Genomic DNA, 19,271 nt, shown 5'->3' on the forward strand with positions numbered 1-19,271 from the left:
AAGAGTGTGTGGGTGTGTGTTTAAGGGTGCTGTTGAAAAGAGAGTGTACACACACACACGTGTCTGTGTATGTGTTTTAATATACTTTATACTGTAACTTGCCGGAGGAATCCCACAGAAAATCATAAATCCTGGTAAACACGAAGTCACGCAGACCATGATTGATATGCATAGTTACTTTATGGGAGCTGCTCATGCATGTCAATGAGCTCCGTCTCAATTCACTTCATTCATAGAAGAGTGTTTGGAAAGGAAAGGAAAGGAAGGGAAAGGAAAGGAAAGGAAAGGAAAGGAAAGGAAAGGAAAGGAAAGGAAAGGAAAGGAAAGGAAAGGAAAGGAAAGGAAAGGAAAGGAAAGGAAAGGAAGGGAAAGGAAAGGAAAGGAAAGGAAAGGAAAGGAAAGGAAGGAAAAAAAAAAAAAAAAAAAAAAAAAAAGGAAAGGAAAGGAAGAAGGAAGGGAGAGCGAGGAAAGGAAGGGAAAGGAAAGGAAGGAAAAGGAAGGAAAGGAGGAAGGAAGGAAAGGAAAGGAAAGGAAAGGAAAGGAAAGGAAAGGAAAGGAAAGGAAAGGAAAGGAAAGGAAAGGAAAGGAAAGGAAAGGAAAGGAAAGGAAGGGAAAGGAAAGGAAAGGAAAGGAAAGGAAAGGGAAGGGAAAGGAAGGGAAAGGAAAAGGAAAGGAAAGGAAGGGAAAGAAAAGGTGAGCAAAGGAAAGGAAAGGAAAGGAAAGGAAAGGAAAGGAAAGGAAAGGAAAGGAAAGGAAAGGAAGGGAAAGGAAAGGAAAGGAAAGGAAGGGAAAGAAAAGGTGAGCAAAGGAAAGGAAAGTGGGGGGAAGACGATAAGAGCAGTTAAGAGTGGGTGGCCAAAAGAAAAGCCACAGATTTTCCTGATTAACTGCAATAGAAGGAAGTGCTCATGGAGACACTACTCATACACAGACACGCACACAAAACCCCTGTGTGTACAAAGTCCAGGTGAGTCACTTTGCCGCAGCATTTATCAGGATTCTCCTCTGCAGACACGATGGAAGAAGCTCGAATGTTTGATGTTTGTCATGACCCCATCCTTTTCATTTTGGCTCGACTGGAGCTCCAGATATCAAAACACCTCTGGGACATTGATTTAACTTTTGACCTGACCGTTAACTGGCCGTGATAAATGAAATGACTAACCTTCTGTAACCTCTTGGATGCTTTCACTCAACTCAAAATTGCTGGATCACTGCTTACACTCTGACTTAAACACACACACAATGAAACAATAAATAGATGTGTTTTAGACTGAAGGAGCTGTTCTAATCTACATATCCTTCAGTGAGTCGCTACGAGTCCGGTGTGTTTTTACAAAGTCACCTAAATGTTTCCACTAAGCAGATACAGCCTCTTTGAGTTGTGTCTTCCATACAAACATGAATTCAGTGGCAGCTTTCCAAACCCAGCCTGTGCCTGCGGATACACCAACAAGCTGCCTTTTCTACTGCCCCGTGTCTTCTAATGTCATTCTGGTTTTGGAGCCATCTACATTTAAATATAATTTCCTCCTTTTCTTCCCTAGAGGCAGATCCAAAGGTTAAAAAAGAAACAGGAGAAAAACTAATATTACTGAGCTCCATTCACAGCACATTCTAATACTGACGCCCAGTCACTCAAATCAGCAGAAATCAATGTTATGTGTCTAAAGTTTGATGCTGTAAGCTGTTTAGTTACCAGAGACTATCATAAATACAAAAAGCCAACTATAATATTTTGTGCCTATATCCTCAAAATTGCATTATTATGGTATGTTCACAAAAAGAAAGTGTATGGATTAAATTGCCTCATAAATGGGCAATACACCAAAATTATTATTTTATAACCTATAGAACATTTAAATGGTCAAAACTGTTTTTTCTAGTGAAAAAAATAACACAAATAATACTGGGCTATATTAGCTGTCACACAATATTCACTGAACTGTTGTGACTCTGGGTGTGTCGTACATCAAGGACATATTGAAAACAAGACTCTGCACAGTGATTTGTACTCTTGGTCTGTGGGTGAACAGACCCATGTGTAGCTTCTCATGTGTTCAGTCATTGCTACCTGGGGATAGAGCACACTAGTTAGCAAGGTAAGACACAAAAACAGGCAGATGAATTAGAGAGGGGTCTTTTCATGGTTAAAATGTGTCACTGACCTGGACGTCTGTGCTGCAGTTCAGTCATATCAACCATCCCAGCCCAGCAAGAAAAGCCAGTGAGTGTATTGCCCAGATTCTCTATTTCTTTAAATGCAGTGTATGTGCAGAAAGTGTGATAGGTATGCAAGAATGAGAAATGAAAAGTCAGGTTAAGGCATGGAGAACCAAACGGTTCTGGGTCTGAGGTTCTGCAGTCTGTTAAGACATGATAGAAGGAGGAGGACGGCAGCGGCTTGGCCTGGACAGTCAAAAACACAGATATCACCTGTTCGAGATTACACACACAGCTGAGAGGCATTGATTAAATAACTGAGGAGGCGACAATAAGTTAACAGTAGCATGTGAATTAGTTGAGCCCACACAAACACACGCATGCTCACCAATCATCACGCCCCGAGGGGATGCTTAATGCAGTGTGTGCTCGGAGCAATGATAGAGCAGATAGATGATGAAAAGGAAAAGAAGAGAAATAGAAGAAGAGTCTTTCTGAGATAAACTTACTGTGTCCGGTACAAATATAAATGCGGTGATATTGTGTATTTATTTTCCTCGTGTTTTGGTTTATATTTTGTCTGTTTGTCAGTGTTTATTCTATGATTGTGACATGTCTGTGTGTGTGTGTGTGTGTGTGTGTGTGTGTGTGTGTGCTTTTGTTCATAGTTGTGTGTTTATTTGCTTCATGTGCCAGTTGGTCATGTTTTCCTATGTGGTTGCCCATGGCTGGGACAGCTGAGAGTGTATCTGCCATCCAACAGTGCTGACTGCATAAACCAGGCCAAACCAACAGCCAGAGGAAAGCCTTGATTAAACTTTCATTGAAGGTGTCCACACGAGCAGAGGGCTTTTCTACGCTCACGAAATCAACATGTCGGGGTGTGTTTGATGGTGTGTGATACATACTGTGATAGCGAATGTCTGTGTCAGTGACTGTGTGTCTTCCACCACTATCACTGTAAGAAGACAAACGCAATCAACAAACGCGTCAGTTGACAGCAGAAGCTAATAAAGGAGGATCATTGGAGAGCAGAGGGTGGATTGGAGGGGGAGGAGAGATGGATAAACAAAAAAACAATGGCATGGAATATGAGAAAAGATGAGGGTGAGAGGAGTGGGTGGGGGAGCTGCAGAATCCTGGCTGCATTGCTGGCTTTATATCCAAGGACAGTGTCTTTGAAATATTGCTCAGTACAGATTATTGGTGGGCACAGGGCATGTAATCCAAGAGGAAAGGGGGGACATTTCCAAATCTTTGACCATCCAGTTTCTTCTGGACATAAATGTTTTCTCATACTTTTTCAGCTTTTGAGAATGGGTTTCCTTATGCCTCAGATAAATCCTAATGTAAGCACTCTCGCACTCTTTCAGTCTTTCTCTTCAGATGGCAAAAAGGTCAAATTCGGACTTTTGATTAAATCTAACTACACAGCGAGGAAATAATATGATGTGATATAATATGTATATAAAATGACGGTAACCTTGTGAAATGTAGACAGAAAGAGGTGAAAAGGCAGAGAAAACAGTGGAGTAGGTGTCAGGGTTGTATCTGCGGTGGAGTGGAGTGATGTGATCGGGGTTTTGTAGAGCACGGTCAAACATGACTCGTACTCCTCCATAGGAGTGTATTTGCTGCACTTTCTCAGCTCTCCCAGGATGAAAAGATAAAGAAGGGAGAGAGATGGAGAGTTTCCGACAAAAAGATGAAAACCGCTTAGATCCTTGGCACAGACGGACAGAGGGGGAGGCGAGAGGAGAGGAAGGTGGGAGGGAGAATGGAGAAAAAAATAAAAGAAATGTGTGGCTGGTATTCTCTTTGTGAGAGCTCCATTCACAAAGCCTGTCATCCTCAGTATATGCAGTGCTGAAATTGACAGGGAAGAGAAGAGCGAGAATGCAGACAGTTTATTTCACACCAGTTAACTGCCTTATTGGTTTCATGAGCATGTCATTCAGGTTGATATCTAATCCATTTGCAAACATAATGCTTTCTCCTACTTATTTATTTGACCACTCAATCTAAAATATCTTTTTCATAATTTTTTAACATAAATATAAATATAATAAATACAGTAAATACTTTTGGTTTAGTTTATTATTGACAGCTAATCTGAACTGGTCAGCTTGTGGTGCCCAGAGGACAATCTGATCAGCTAGATGGCTTTTTATTCCACTACATTTAAAATATGCCAGTATTTAAATTCTGATAGATTTATAGCAGTGTATAAAATTCATATTAAAACAAGTTTTATTTTTATTTTAAGCTTGCCATGTCAAATTGTACTTGCAAAGGCTTTGATTCTTCCATTTTATATTTTTACTGTTATTTTACCTCATTGTATCTGTACATACTTTATCTTGAAACAAAATGTATCTGAGCAGAAGCTCGGAGCTTAAACGACCTGTTTGGATTCATTGGATGACTGTATACACGCTGCTGTGTCAGGGTGTAAAATACTAAAAGATTAGGCTTCGGATGACTGAGGAAAAGTAGTACAAAAACTACTGAGGACAGTGAGACCCTGGGCTCTCCTAAATTTATATCTTATATTTGATCTTGTTAGATTTATCCTATTGATTTTTGTTTTCATTTATTCTTTTAAAATGCACTTTATTTTTATGGTCAAATCTTTCTCTAAAAAGCACTTTGAGTATGAAATGTGCTATACAGATAAACTTGCCCTTCCTAAGCATGAAATCATCTAGTATGAAGGATACTCAACTGTTTCAGGCAGGAAAAATGTAAATGATTTAATAAACATGTGGTTTTCCTGTTCAGAAACCTGTGTCTGACGATCAAAAAATCATGCTGCCATTTTGTACTTCTGAACACTGATGAGCCGGTGAGGACTATGTCATGCAAACCAAAAACAGAGAAGCCAAAGCTTAATGTGATTGTGTTAAAAAAAAAAACAGCACAGCAATTACTGTGTTGTACTTATATACTGTAGACTGTGTATTTCCAAAAACATACATTACAATATTCTCGTTGCTGAATGTTGGAGTAATTAGCCAAAACAAAACATCACCTTTACTTCGAAACTGAACAATGTATCATTGCACAACAACAAACTTCACAAAGTTTACAAAGTTTTACACACACACACACACACACACACACACACACTAATTGTTCTGAGTGGAGCTTAGTGATGCTAAAAACAACAGCAGCGTTCTGCCTGAGGTTGAGTAAATGCATCATGTCTTCACATAGATTCCCTGAAATAGTTAAGTGTAAAGTTACCATCATTACAAGTGTTAATGGTTGTGTTGGGTTTCTAAGTTAAGCTCATTCCTTGACTGTTGTCACAGGCTATATACATCCTGACCTGCTGCACCTCCCATTACACTCTCCATGTTAAATATCAATAAGGAAGAAAAGAATCTGTGACTGAGCCGCCACAGAGTCACAACACCTCCCTTTAGAAAGTAAGTGAAGTGTAAGTGATGTTTAAGATTTGCACTTCACACTTCCCATATCATCATTCTCACTAACCTCTAGGCTTCTTAAAGCAGCACAAGCATCTGTGACGACAAAACGACGTGAGCAACAAGAGAGCGAGGCGAGCAGGCACAGGAGAGTAACAGCTGGTGAGACTTAGAAATTGCAGCAAAGGTTTTTGTTTCTCTCGTTGTGTGTGTGTGTGTGTGTGTGTGTGTGTGTGTGTGTGTGTGTGTGTGTGTGTGTGTGTGTGAATGTTGTGTATTTTGTGTTTGTACAGTACATGGCACACAAACCACCTTAGGTGTAACATATGGTTATTCTAGTCAAGCTTTGTGGAGCAGGATGGGCATGATGTGGAGAGACACTCTAGTCTCTAGATTGTACTGTAGGGGGAGAGGAGAGGAGAAAGAAAATCACAAGCCACTCATAAGACAGGGAGGAATGAGAGCGGGAGAGGAGAAAAACACTGTATTTAAGAGTAAAGAGAGTAAAGTGAGTCACTGAAGACAAGATGGTGTGGAGGTCATGTGCCCCCGAATCATCTGTCTATCCAACTGTCAACCTGACCTTATTCTGTGTGTTTGTATTTCCAAGGAAGCTGCAGCAGAGCAGTCAACAATGCATAGCACTCAGTCCAGGTGAAGTGATAGGAAGGAAGGAGGTACTAAGAAAACATGTCGATAGAGAGGAAAGCAAGAAAAAACAGTTCGAATAAAAGGTCAGAGTAAGAAATGGAGGTAAGGAGGGAGGCAGGGTGCACGGAGGCACAATGGGGAGAGGTGGAGGGGTCCTCACAAGATGTGGAAAAGAGGCTAGATATTATGTATTCTCTCTGCTTAAACAGTCATGCCAATAAAGTGTCGGAAATTGGAAAACTGAAATTGACAGAGAAAGGGAGACTGACTGAAAGAGTCACAGAGAAATGGTGAGGCAGATTTAAATAGAAGCAGAAAGAGGAAGAAAGGCTCTAACAAGCACAATGTGTAAATCATGCAGAAAGGGAGACCAGGAAAAGGTGGAAAGGGTAAAGCATTAAAAGCAGGTAGAGATACACAGCAAGTGATGCTTGAGAGACAGGGTAAAACAGCCAGAAAGGAATTACTTCATATCTAAAACGCAATTCTGTTTGAGCCTGTCAAAGCAGCCAGACTTTCAACGATGATATTAGTTTCACACAGAAACACTGGAGCCATTTTACTGATTGACAAATTAAACCTCATTAATGTGTCATCCTTCATTTCATGCAGGCCTTTTGTAGCTGCTATCACAATTTACTGAAATGCTGGTTCACAATAGAGGCAGGTCTCAAAACCGGTATAAAAACAACGTAGGCTGAGTTTGACATTTACACACAAAGGGAGGGGGCTCCTGAATGCATGTTGCACATACAGCAGCAGAACGGCACCAAACAGCATCAGTGTCGGGCTGGTGTGGAGCCGCTCCTGGTTGTTTACCTGTCTGTCTCAGGTGACTCTGGTTTTACTTTACCTGAAAGAAAACACTGACTGCTCATAACAAAAAGAGCTGAATCACTGAATGGACAAAAGAGACTGAACTCACAACACGCTGTGTCACATGACCTACTCACATCACAACACGCTGTGTCACATGACATGAATGTTCAAAAATAAACTTATTACATAACAAAAGATAATTCAGATTTAACTCTAACCACCATTTGCTTTATTGCATTCCTTAAAATATCTTAAATACAAGACGTATTATTATTGGACCTGTTCTAGACTCCGTGTAGTGAAAACATTTTCTCATGTTCTAGACGCAGTGAGAGATCTGTAGATGGCTGGGTGGCATTACGGCAGTTTTTTCAGTAGCTTCATTCTTTTCTCTCATCTTAAAGAAAAATGCTAATTAATACAAAAATGAATCCTTGTTAATCAAGTACAACTCCAAGTCATTTCACGCTAAAAACATGACAATGGTCTTGATCTCTGAAGTAAGATTGTAAAAGCTGTAGCTCTAAATGCTCATAATTTTAAATGACAAGGAGACAAAGTCAAGTGCTACTTCTGGGATTTTGTTCCACAACATACAGTTGAACTGTCTGTTTTTTCAGTTACTTGCAGTGATAAAAAAATAATATTTGGCTGTTTTATTTATTGCTCACGTCACGACTCCAGAGCTCCAGAGCTGTGCTGCCAGATGACACATGATGCGCTGATTGATGACATTTGTGGTTAGCTGGCTGCATTGCCATAGAAACATAATGAAAAAACTAAATTCCTCATGTCCATGTTTGTTGTAAAAAATACAATATCTGAACTGGATATGGGTGTGCCTGATAAATAATGTAAACAGTTTAAAAATTGAACCTACAGTAATTATAGTAATTTGTAGCTATATTTCTAATTAAATGAGGTACAGAATTGTATACCAGATATTTTGTACATGGTGTTTATGATACTTGCTGTAAAAATGGTATGTTAAAGGAGTTCAACACATACAGTATAAAACACACTGTTTTAGCACAAATAATTACATTTTTAGATATAGTGCAATGCTGAATCCTCGTCCTGCCAAACTACTGTTTATAATTCAGAGTAAAAGAAATGTGGCAGGCTGTAAAGCTGCGCAGAGGGCGAACATCTGGCACATATGGCAAAGTCGAGCCATGATAATTACAGTTAGTGGAGGTGTGTGTGGAGAAGAGGAGAAGGAAAGATAAAAGAAGAGACAATACACATTTTGTGAAACTGTAAATCCATGTCACCTGAAAACAACTATGCTTATTAACAAGCTTGCAAAGACTCAGCCCTTCCTTCATACAAGCTGCCGCGTGTGTTAAGCACCACTGTTATGGAAATCACATCTACAGTATACAACATTTCCCAAATAGTCTCTACCACTTCATTTGCATGATGTCCAGTGTGAACACAGGCCAGAGATGGAGATTGATTTTAGGAGGGGGAGGGTTAAAGGATAACTGCAAATGGGAGAATTCTTTAGCCAGTGATGTGAAAGAGACTTTAATTCAATTTGCTGAGCTTTTCCATTTGTATTACTGGAGATAAGTAACAGGGGAAGATGGGTTTTAATAGTCACTGAACACACACATCACATCCAGGTGCACACTAAATACGCATACTATTCCTGATTGTATATGTTATATACAGTTTGTTTTAATCTGCCTTATGATGTTAAATATTTTCATTTCTAGTGATAAGGTAAAACTAACTCACACTGTGTGTGTGTGTGTGTGTGTGTATCTGAGTAACACCCAGTATCAGCTATGATGAATTATGAGCTACAGGCCTGCCCTGGATCAGCCCTTAGATGAAATTGGAGCAGCGAGCAGCATGCAAAAACCTGTCGGGGACATCTGGCTGAGGATAACCTTGATGAGGTAGTTTTGCTTAAAAGCCAATGATGGGTCATTGGGAAAAATACATGGGGTCTACAGGTTAGAAATTGGAAATGCTGCGGTTGTTGAGAAAATAGTTTTAAAATATTGCAGGCTAAATCACAATGTTACATGCAACCTTTAGTTTTATAAAACCTATCCCAGCATGCACTGGGCAAGTGGCGGTGTACACCCTGGAGAGGTCATCCACAGGGCATACACATCTAAACAAACGCATTTACACTCATGACCACACTTACGGATCATTTCCAGTTCACATAAACAGAGACAAAAAATAGGCACAAGGTGAACAAGCAAACCCCACAGAGTAGGCTGCTACTACTACTACTACTACTACTACTACTATTACTATTACTATTACTATTACTATTTTATTTTTTCATACATTACATTTCATTCCCGTGTGGAAACTGGTTTGTTACAGCACCAAAAATAACAGGTGCGGATTGGAAAAGAAAGTATTTTTGAACTATACGTGTTCTGAGCTTACATTGTGACTGGTTGATAAATATATCTAATAGTGTCGATATCTCCCAGTACAGAATTTCTCCCACATCTCTCTAATTATCACTCTGCCTTATTTACTTTGTACCTGTAACCTGGCAACCCATCGGCCACCTTCTGGGCTGCACAAACCAACAGCAACATTTATGTTCCTAGGAAGAAAATTACTCTAATGGCATTGTAAAATATATTTCAATATGCGAATAAGCCTTTCATTACCTGTAGATGAGGTGTAATAAAGACATGTAATTCTGCAAACGGTACCACTCACCCAGCTGTCAAATATATGGGCTTGTATTTAATGGAAACCAGCAATGTACACGTTTAGAGTTAAATTATACCAAATGCTTTTCCTAAAGCAGGAATCCAGCTTGTGACTGGAAAGATCCACATTTATTCATTAAATTGTGTAACTTGTGACATCTAAAAAAAAGTGCTGAACTCCCTCAGAGTTTCTGGTGTCATAGTTTCCTCAACAGGTACAGATACTGTACAGATCAGTAATGAAACCACCTCAGAACAGTCCACTGAACCACTCCCTTGTGTAAATGATTGCTTAATAAAAAAAGGCTATACTGGAGGAGAGCAATAAAAATAGTGAAATACTAGACCATAAAGCAAAAACACAATTCATATGTTTGCAAAGTTCTAGGTTGCATGCTCTATATACTTTATATCTATCTGCTGTATTCCTTCTCTACATGTGATTATTATAACAAACATGTTGATATTGCAGAGAATTTAATGCTGAGCTATATAAAACTCCAGCAGTCCTCTGTTAACCTGTCTTATGTGACTGAACATTTGGTTCACTTCCGTCTCATAAACCCTTTCTTCCTCCCCTCATGAAGAACAGGGGCTGGATTTGTACCCGTGTTTCAGCTCAGATACCGATTCCACTTTCACTGCATTAGTTCATCTGTGAACATGTTTCAACTGGTTATTTTACTGAACCTCCGCTGTGTCGCACAGTTTGGGGATGATGATTAGTTACACAAGGTATACATAAATTATGGATTTAACATTTCCAATGTAACTGTCAAACAAAGGACAATGTAATACAACAATCGGTGTGATTTTCATTTTCTGTGATAGAAACATCGAGCCACAGGTACGTAAACCTTTTATACACACAGTAAAGACTGTGCAACAAAGAACCTGAAAGGAATAAAGGCACCGTAAAAAGAACCTGCACCCAAAAGCTTCACACTGTTGAAAGGTCCTCACATCTGCCTGTGCTACATTAGATCTTTTTAATATTATAATACCTCTGTCCTCTACAACATATTTAATGTAATATACTACATTGCTCAACTACAACACACACAGAGGGAGAAACACTGAGGGCAGATAAAGATGCCTCTGGATTATTTACAAACTCATCAGAGACTGAATTAGCACAAAAAAGGTAAAAATAAATTACAGACAAAGCAAAACATTATGTCCAGAACATTTATACACAAAACACACAGATAAAACACAAAGGAACAGTGGGCATCTGTGTTTCTTAATTGACTGAGCACATGGTGCATCTCAATCAGTGACACATTTACACTTTCCTTCTGTCCAAGGTAACTAATAAACTCCTCTGAAGTATTGACAGTGATGCAACAGTCATATCTTCCAGTATCTCCACCTTTGCCTTTTGTCTATCTGTTTATCATTGCATGCCTACCCTGTATCCGTTATGAAGCAAGTAAGAGAAGCAAAGAGCCAAGTATTGCAGCAGTTTCATAGTAGCTTTTAAAACTACGGCTTGTGAATGTAGCCAGGATGGGGAATCTGTGCCTGGAGGGCCCTTGTGGCTTGAAATGGCTGATGACATGTCTTTCAAGGCATTTCTATACAGGATGAAATATAATATTTTCTATATTTTCAAAATAAGCCACAAAAAAATAAATACACTCTATGACTAAACGTGTTTGATAGACAGACAATGACTCATCAACAATGTCGTACTTGACAGAAGATTAAAAATTAACAAGCGGCTTAAAGCAGTCTGGCTCAAAACCCCTAAAGAGGGCAGACAGTAAAACAATAACAGACTGACAGAGAGAGACAAGAGAGGGAGTGATAAGAGGCAGAGAAAGGCAATGAAAGGATACATGTTAAAACATAAAGAAACAGAAACAAAAAAAACATTAACAAACAAATAATGTGTCTAGACTCACAGGGTAGCTGCAGTGTGAGTCTGCTTCCTGCACTCACCACTGCCTGTACTGACGTTTCCCAAAACATGCGGCTCCACTGTCCAGCCCATTCTACTCCTTTTTCATCTCATACCAACACCTAAGCATCAAATACAGACAATGAGATGACATGAGATGATGAGATAAAACGACATGAGATTAAACGACATGAGATGATGAGATGAGATAAAATCAGATGAGAAAAATAAGATGAGATGAGATAAGATCAGATGAGATGAGATAAAATAAGAAGAGATGAGATAAGATCAGGTAAGATGAGATAAGATCAGATAAGATAAAATAAGATGAGATGAGATAAGATCAGGTAAGATGAGATAAGATCAGATAAGATAAAATAAGATGAGATGAGATAAGATCAGGTAAGATGAGATAAGATCAGATGAGATAAAATAAGATGAGATGAGATAAGATCAGGTAAGATGAGATAAGATCAGGTAAGAGGAGATGAGATAAAATAAGATGAGATTAGATAAGATCAGGTAAGATGAGATAAGATCAGATAAGATAAAATAAGATGAGATGAGATAAGATCAGGTAAGATGAGATAAGATCAGATGAGATGAGATAAAATAAGAAGAGATGAGATAAGATCAGGTAAGATGAGATAAGATCAGATGAGATGAGATAAAATAAGAAGAGATTAGATAAGATCAGGTAAGAAGATATAAGATCAGATGAGATGAGATAAAATAAGATGAGATTAGATAAGATCAGATAAGATGATATAAGATCAGATGAGATGAGATAAAATAAGATGAGATTAGATAAGATCAGGTAAGATGAGATAAGATCAGATGAGATAAAATAAGATGAGATGAGATAAGATCAGGTAAGATGATATAAGATCAGATGAGATGAGATAAAATAAGATGAGATGAGAAAAATAAGATGAGATGAGTTAAGATCAGGTAAGATGAGATAAACTATTAATCCTCGAAGGAACCTTAGGACGCTTTGTCAATTAACATCCTTATGTGCTATGATGGGGAAATAACATGTTGCACACTTCTAAGTCAAACAGTTCACTTGTTGTGTAGGTCCTAATTAAAACTCAACATGATGTTCTGAATAACTTGCCAAATATGAAATAAGAAAGTGAGTGTGTTTCTCTGAAGGCAAAATCTTACAAAGTGCCACTTTTGATACTTCAAAAGGATCTTAATACAGTAAAAATAGTGTAGAGGTGGTGTCTGGAGAGTAATCCAACACAAAACTCTACTTCATAATCAACACATTTAAGACTTTGCAGTCCTGTGTGCAACAAAAATGTGAAATAGCTGAACAATAAGTGTGGAGGGAGAATGCTGTCTTATGTATGTCACATAAGAACAATAAGGGTATTTTTGTTATTTTGTGTGTGTGTGTGGTTACGCCTCACATATTTACACACAAACACCTTTAGCCATCCCTCCAGTTTTATTTTTTAGCGCATCCACACACATGCTCGCACACAAGGCTTCAGGCCCTTTGAGCTCTGTGTTGTCATCCCAGCACCTCTGTAGTTTCACTCTCCAGAAAGAGAAGGGGAAAAACAAGACAACAGCGTCGTTTGAAGTCTCCTCTCCACTGTTTTGTCAAAGAACTTTGACAAGCGTGGAGGAGGAGCGTTGATGAGAACATGGAGAGGTGCCTCGTAATTGGCTGCATGGAGAAGAGGCGGACAAGGCCAAGGAGGCTTCCTGATAAAAATCAAAGGTGTGAGTGACGTGTGTGATAGAACTCCAAAATAAACGCACCTGTGCTTCTTTTTGCCAAAGATTACTAAAGGTCTGGACACCAGCTGCAGAATTTAATGCCAAAATAGATTATTTCCAAGGGATCGGCAAAAATATGTAGTATCAGGGCTTCACATTAACACCTGCCAGCCCACCAAACACCGTCTGACACTACAACACCACAACTCCAATGAGCACTACCTGCACACAGCGTTTGCTCATTGATCCATGTGTGAAGTCTACTGGCTTGTGCTTCCACGCTAGTGAATCACGCTACATGACACTGTAAACCAGAAGAGTTTGGAGTACACACACACACACACACACACACACACACACGCACACACTTGCAATGTAAAGTGTGTGTTGCTTTTAAAGTTGAATAAATTTAAACAATTAGAAATAATTTGTTCATTGCTCTGTGTTTCTAGTGTAGAATACTTTTAATTTACTACTGTTTGTAAAATATATTTTGAAAGACTGTTTCTCTTGCTAGTTTTTGTTTATCATTTCAATTAATCTTCTACACCCCTACATCACTTTTATTGTATGCAATATGAAGTTACTCTTTTTATGTCCTTGTCTTAATAGACTGCATGTTTTCATACAAAACAAGCTTTAAACACAATCTTATCGGAGTTAAATATTTGATAATGACTTGTTATATAGTTTATGCTGTTTTGATTTGGGTATGTACAGTACCCATTTACATTTAAAAGGGTTGTAAATCTAGTTCAAGTAAATTTCAGCACGGAATAGTCTTTATAACTTTAATCATAAAAACATGTGACAACAAAATTGTGTCCAGTAAATATGCTGAGTGACAATTAACTCTGGAAAGCCGCTAGCCTTAGCTTGGTAAGGAAAAAGTTGTTGTCAGAGCCAGAAATTCCAAGATACAGGAAACTGTTATCGCTCATTATTTGTGTTTACTTCACCTCCTTTGTCAGAATATGAACTGCTCCAGAAAGGAAGGTTGCAAGACAGTTAAGCAGCATCATTTGAATAGACTGTGCAAACTTATTGACTAATGCTATTAGCAAGCTTGTTAGTGCAAAGACTTTTACTGAATGAAATTATGTAGAATCGTGACGTCTGAGTGTCAGTGGTAATAAACTACATGTTACACAGAGAAGAAGAAATAAACCTTGGCAGCTATTGTTGCTGACATTTACATATTTACATTATAACACGCACTCTTCGTCCACTATGCCATATTACCTTTTATTAGGTTTTACATGGTTATTTAGAGAAAATATTGAGAACGAACACGGACGTAATACATGGTTACACTAATAATGCAATACTTTGCTTCAGCAGTAATAGACAGATTGAGAGCAGGAGTAGGATGGGAGATTTCTATAATAGCTGTTACCATACACATTGTTCAGAAGCATACAACCACACCATTGACAGTGTATAGGGGATGGACCTCTGCAGTGTGACGTCACCCATAGCAGCAATATCTGTTCTGCACAATTAATTCTACGTATAAAACGGTGGTGATTTGTGTTTGGGTAAAGCAACATGTCAATCAAACGTGTCAATCACCCCAACGTGGGGGTAGGACAAGGCAGCGTGGATGAAAGGAGGCACCTGATTGGTCAGTTATTTACCTTAATATCTTGTGCTACGGAGCAAATACTGAAATAAATTTTGGAATATTAAGAGCATGTTAAAACACTGATCCATACAGCGAGCTTTTGGTTATGGACACTATACTGAACATAAGATACAAAGCTTTTCTTCTGCTTCTCTCATACTGTACAGTAACACAGTGGTTTAAATATTCTGGTTATTCTACCCAACTGAATATTCTCTTACATCTTGACAACTGCAGCACAATATGGGTCACTGCAAAAGGAAAAAGAGAAATATGTGTCACATATATATAATATATGTCACAATAAAGAGATAAGACACTCCATAATATAACACACACACACACACACACACACACATTGTGCTGTTTCAGTCTCACAACCAACTTTTCAACACAACCAGGAAGAGTGGAGAAGGCAAAAGAGACTGAAACAAAGAGACAGAGAGGGAAGGAGCGGCTGAAAGACAAAAATGGGTGGTGCAAAAAAGAAGATTAGAAAGCCAAGAAAGAAAAGAGGCAACAAAGAAAATAAAACAGCATCACAGAGAATGTGAGGAAGATGAAAAGTGAGAAGGACAGAGCACACGAAGGAATAGACGAGGACAGACAAGAAGAAAGTAGAGAGGAGAAAAGCAAGCGATGTGCTGTCACTAAGTGAAATGCCATCCAGCCTGTCACAAATCTCTACAATATTAATTACACTGTGCCACGCTTCTGAATAATGGATCAGCCCTATTTAACCAGACTGAATAATTTAGCAGCTGCTTGGCCTAGTGTATATAACAGGATCGATAAGGCCAGAGTACAGGTAATGAAATTCCAAAGGGAACCTCAAGGAGGAATGTTGAGTTCACCTGCACTCAGAGTTAGAGGGATCCAGAAGACCTCTGAGTGCATATCTGTCAGTGTGTGTGTCCATTATTTAGTGTTTATTTACTGAGCATTATATGTACTTAAGAATAGAGTCCCGTGAGATGCTTGCACACACATTTTATGCATATTTATTAGAGCTTGAAGGTGAAGGCCTGTGAGTGTATCATTCTCACATGGAATTTAAAACTGAAAGTCATGCTGCTATAATTATATTGTCTTATTGATTTTCTCAATTATAAACAAAACTAGCAGAGAAGCTTTTCTTTAAGGGATTTTATGCTTAGAAAGTTTTATACCAGTTGAATGTTAAAATATATGAAACCCACCTAAGGAAAGGTGAACTCTTAGTAACAGTTCAGGAGATTTGTTGTAAGGTTTGTGTAAGGTGTACAAACACAACTTACAGGGGTGATGCACACGCAATGTATTTTTTATTAACATTTATTTATCATTTTCAGTTTCACTGTGAGCGATGCTGTTTTCCACACAAACAGCCTGTACACACATACCTGCACAGTTTATACACACACACTCCTGGATGCTGCACCACACAGCCAGAGTGAGTCAGATCTCACAGAGGATCTTCACTCAGGTCAGGGCTCATTTTCCTACTCACTAAACACCAACTGTGATCGAACTGGCGACTTCCACATTTCTCTAACTTTTAATCCACAATGTAATGAAATAAACCATGTAAAATCCAATGTAGTGCATGGAAACTTCTCTTCCTACATGTGCTGCAATATAGCTCCATTGTTACAGAGTGGCTTTCTGATAAGATGCATGGATGTTTTAAGAACTGAATGTGATATGGCATATGGCATAAGGTATTGCTGCTTATTCATTCAAACAGAACTTGCTCATTCATCGCATGGAGCCAACGATGCATGAACATGGGTGTTGTTCCTCTGGCCTGGCTCCACCTGGCTTGCATCAACAATGTTTAGCTCACTGGGGCATGCAGATTGTGGGGGAATGCTGAGATGATGTAGTTAGTGCTACTGAAAAGTTTTAAAAATTGTAAACCTTGATGGTGTAAATGTTGATTCAAAGAGCAGTAATTGCAGTCACTTTCAACTTTATGAGGCTTAAGTGCCATAAATGTCAGAAATGTCTGCATAACCTGAACACAGTATGAAGTTGCTGTGTCAGGCCTCACAGATACAGTAGAGATTCATTTTGAGACAAATATTCCTATAAAAACACAATCTAGACGATGAATGTAAAGATACAAACAGAGAATGGTCTCAGTAAAGGAGCAGGTTGCAGATAGACGTCTCTAGTGAAGGTTAAACATTCACATGGGCCAGTCGCTGTCAGAAGGATCTACTGGCCTGGAGAGAAGGTTCAACCAGTAACGGCATCGTCCTTCCAGTGAATGTATTTCTGTGCCCACATCATGTGTGTCTGCATGTGTCCCTTAGGTAATACAGTGCTGCGCATGCATACAGGTGTGAGCGAGTTTCTATGCAAATGTCGTGAAGCAGCCTGTGTGTGTATGTGTAGGACAGCGGTGTGTTGGCCATTAATCAGCCCTGCCATCTTCCCCTCCCTGGGAAACAGATGCAAGCAAAAAGTTAAAAGACTTAATTCACAAATAAATCACATAGTAAATAATGGGTGTTTGTGTTGTCCATGACAGTAGACAAGACTCTGTGTAAGCCAAGGGAGAATATTTACCCTCACATGCTACACATGCTGGATGAGGCAAGACTGCTGAAGACAATAAATATGCGTTTCTGGTGGCTGGGAGTGAATACAACAGGTACAAAAAGGCAAGAATGAGGAAAGAATGAAGGCGACAGCGCAAGAGAGGATGGGAAGCAGGAGAAGTAGGATGGTGTAACATGAGGGAATCATGAAAAAGCCAGAGCAGCAGGAACATGGAGACGAGATGGTGTGCAGATGCTGAAGGAGAGAAAGTGGGCAGCCAGCTCACATGATGGCAGAGAGGTGAAGAAAAGAGGTAGAAGATAAGGAGGAGGAGGTGGAGGAGTGAGGAGTAAGACAGAGATAGGCCTATAATTTTACTGTATTTCAGATATAGCAGATTTTGAAAGAGCAGCAGATAAACGCACTCATTCTGCATATGCAATACGCTCTGTTTACATGGCAGATGATAGATACCCACTACTCATTCAAATGGCAAAATATTAACCTTTTTCATATGCCGGTCTATTGCACTTAGGATGAACACAATAAAGCTCAGCAAAGAACTGCACACCGACAGAGAAACCTGCATTAATGTGTCGTATGAAGAAGCAGAAAGGGGTGTGGTTAGTAAATGAGAGGTGCTGAACTGAAGACACAGCCTTTGCTTAACATGCCATGAAATGATTAAATGCTCACATGCAAAAAGAAAAGGAGAGAGATGGTCACATGCATACACAGTCAAGCATATATTTTCTGAATCCTTACAGGCACTGAGCCATAGCCTATAGAGCTATTACACCTCCACAGTCTTCCACTTATGCTCCTGTTTCAGTTTGTCTGGGTCTCTCTCGTTTTCTCTCTCTCCAATATTCAGCTCATTCTCTAGCTCGGTTTCTCTCCCAACTCGTCTGGAAAACACAGGCATCATGGAGGTTATTGTCTCTCAATGAGTGGTCATTACTTTGGGGGTAAAATGCACTTCTGAGCACTGCTCGGAGCCACAACAGCCTTGTCCATTAGCTTCTTGCCTTTTGTAGCCATTTTAAAATGGTCAAGGTAAAATATGAAGGGATGACGCCTAATGCCTCAACAGCTAGAAACTCAATTATCAGCTTTTAGTAATACGTTACAATGTGCTAAATAATGTTTCACCATTTCCCACTGATGCTAATTTGTGCATGTGTTTTGAAGGTTTTATTCAACTTCTCTGACAAGCAGAAATATCTGAAATTTCCTGTTTTAGTTGAAAAATCCTGCTGTTCATTTACACAGAAGGAGACTAAGTGAATCGGTGTCTTGGCAAGCAAAGATCATCATCTGGCTTTATCTAAATTTTGTAGCTCTCTACAGATAAACCAATGTCTTCTTCATCTCATTTCTCACCAGACGTTCTTCACCTTACTGTAGCTGAGAAAAATGTATTTTGGGATCAATCCTTTTTCACACAAAGGCACATACTCTTCTTCAATCCCTCCTCATCCCCCTGCGGATCATGCCATTTTCCCAATGACTTTCATTTTCATTAGAGCACTTGGCATCTGATTAAGTCCCATTTGGAGTGTTAATTAGCTGAGCTGCTCTGCTTTGGCTGTCTATATAATGAATAAGGTCAAGACAACAATGACAAAACTGTCAGGTTTCTTTGAGAACAACTCAGAACTTCAGTGACACAATGAAAAAAACCCTTTTTTTTTCAACAAGTCAATTTCTTTTGATTCTAACAT

The 19,271-nt window shown here is 39.1% G+C and overlaps 1 protein-coding gene across 3 annotated transcripts in view; it reads right to left on the reverse strand.

Annotated features, from left to right (window-relative positions):
• mdga1 (MAM domain containing glycosylphosphatidylinositol anchor 1) overlaps positions 1–19,271 on the reverse strand; it is a 151,947-nt gene that overhangs the window by 113,538 nt on the left and 19,138 nt on the right. Inside the window, exon 3 of one of the 3 annotated variants that reach the window (XM_026291689.1) lies at positions 11,702–11,782. The exons of the other annotated variants lie outside the window; for them this stretch is intronic. Within the exon in view, the coding sequence (XP_026147474.1) occupies positions 11,702–11,753 (52 nt within the window). The 5' untranslated portion in view covers positions 11,754–11,782. The remainder of the gene's footprint in view (positions 1–11,701; positions 11,783–19,271) is intronic. 3 annotated transcript variants of the gene reach the window in all.

Source organism: Mastacembelus armatus, unplaced genomic scaffold (genome assembly GCF_900324485.2).
Source record: "Mastacembelus armatus unplaced genomic scaffold, fMasArm1.2, whole genome shotgun sequence".
Taxonomy (NCBI): domain Eukaryota; kingdom Metazoa; phylum Chordata; class Actinopteri; order Synbranchiformes; family Mastacembelidae; genus Mastacembelus; species Mastacembelus armatus.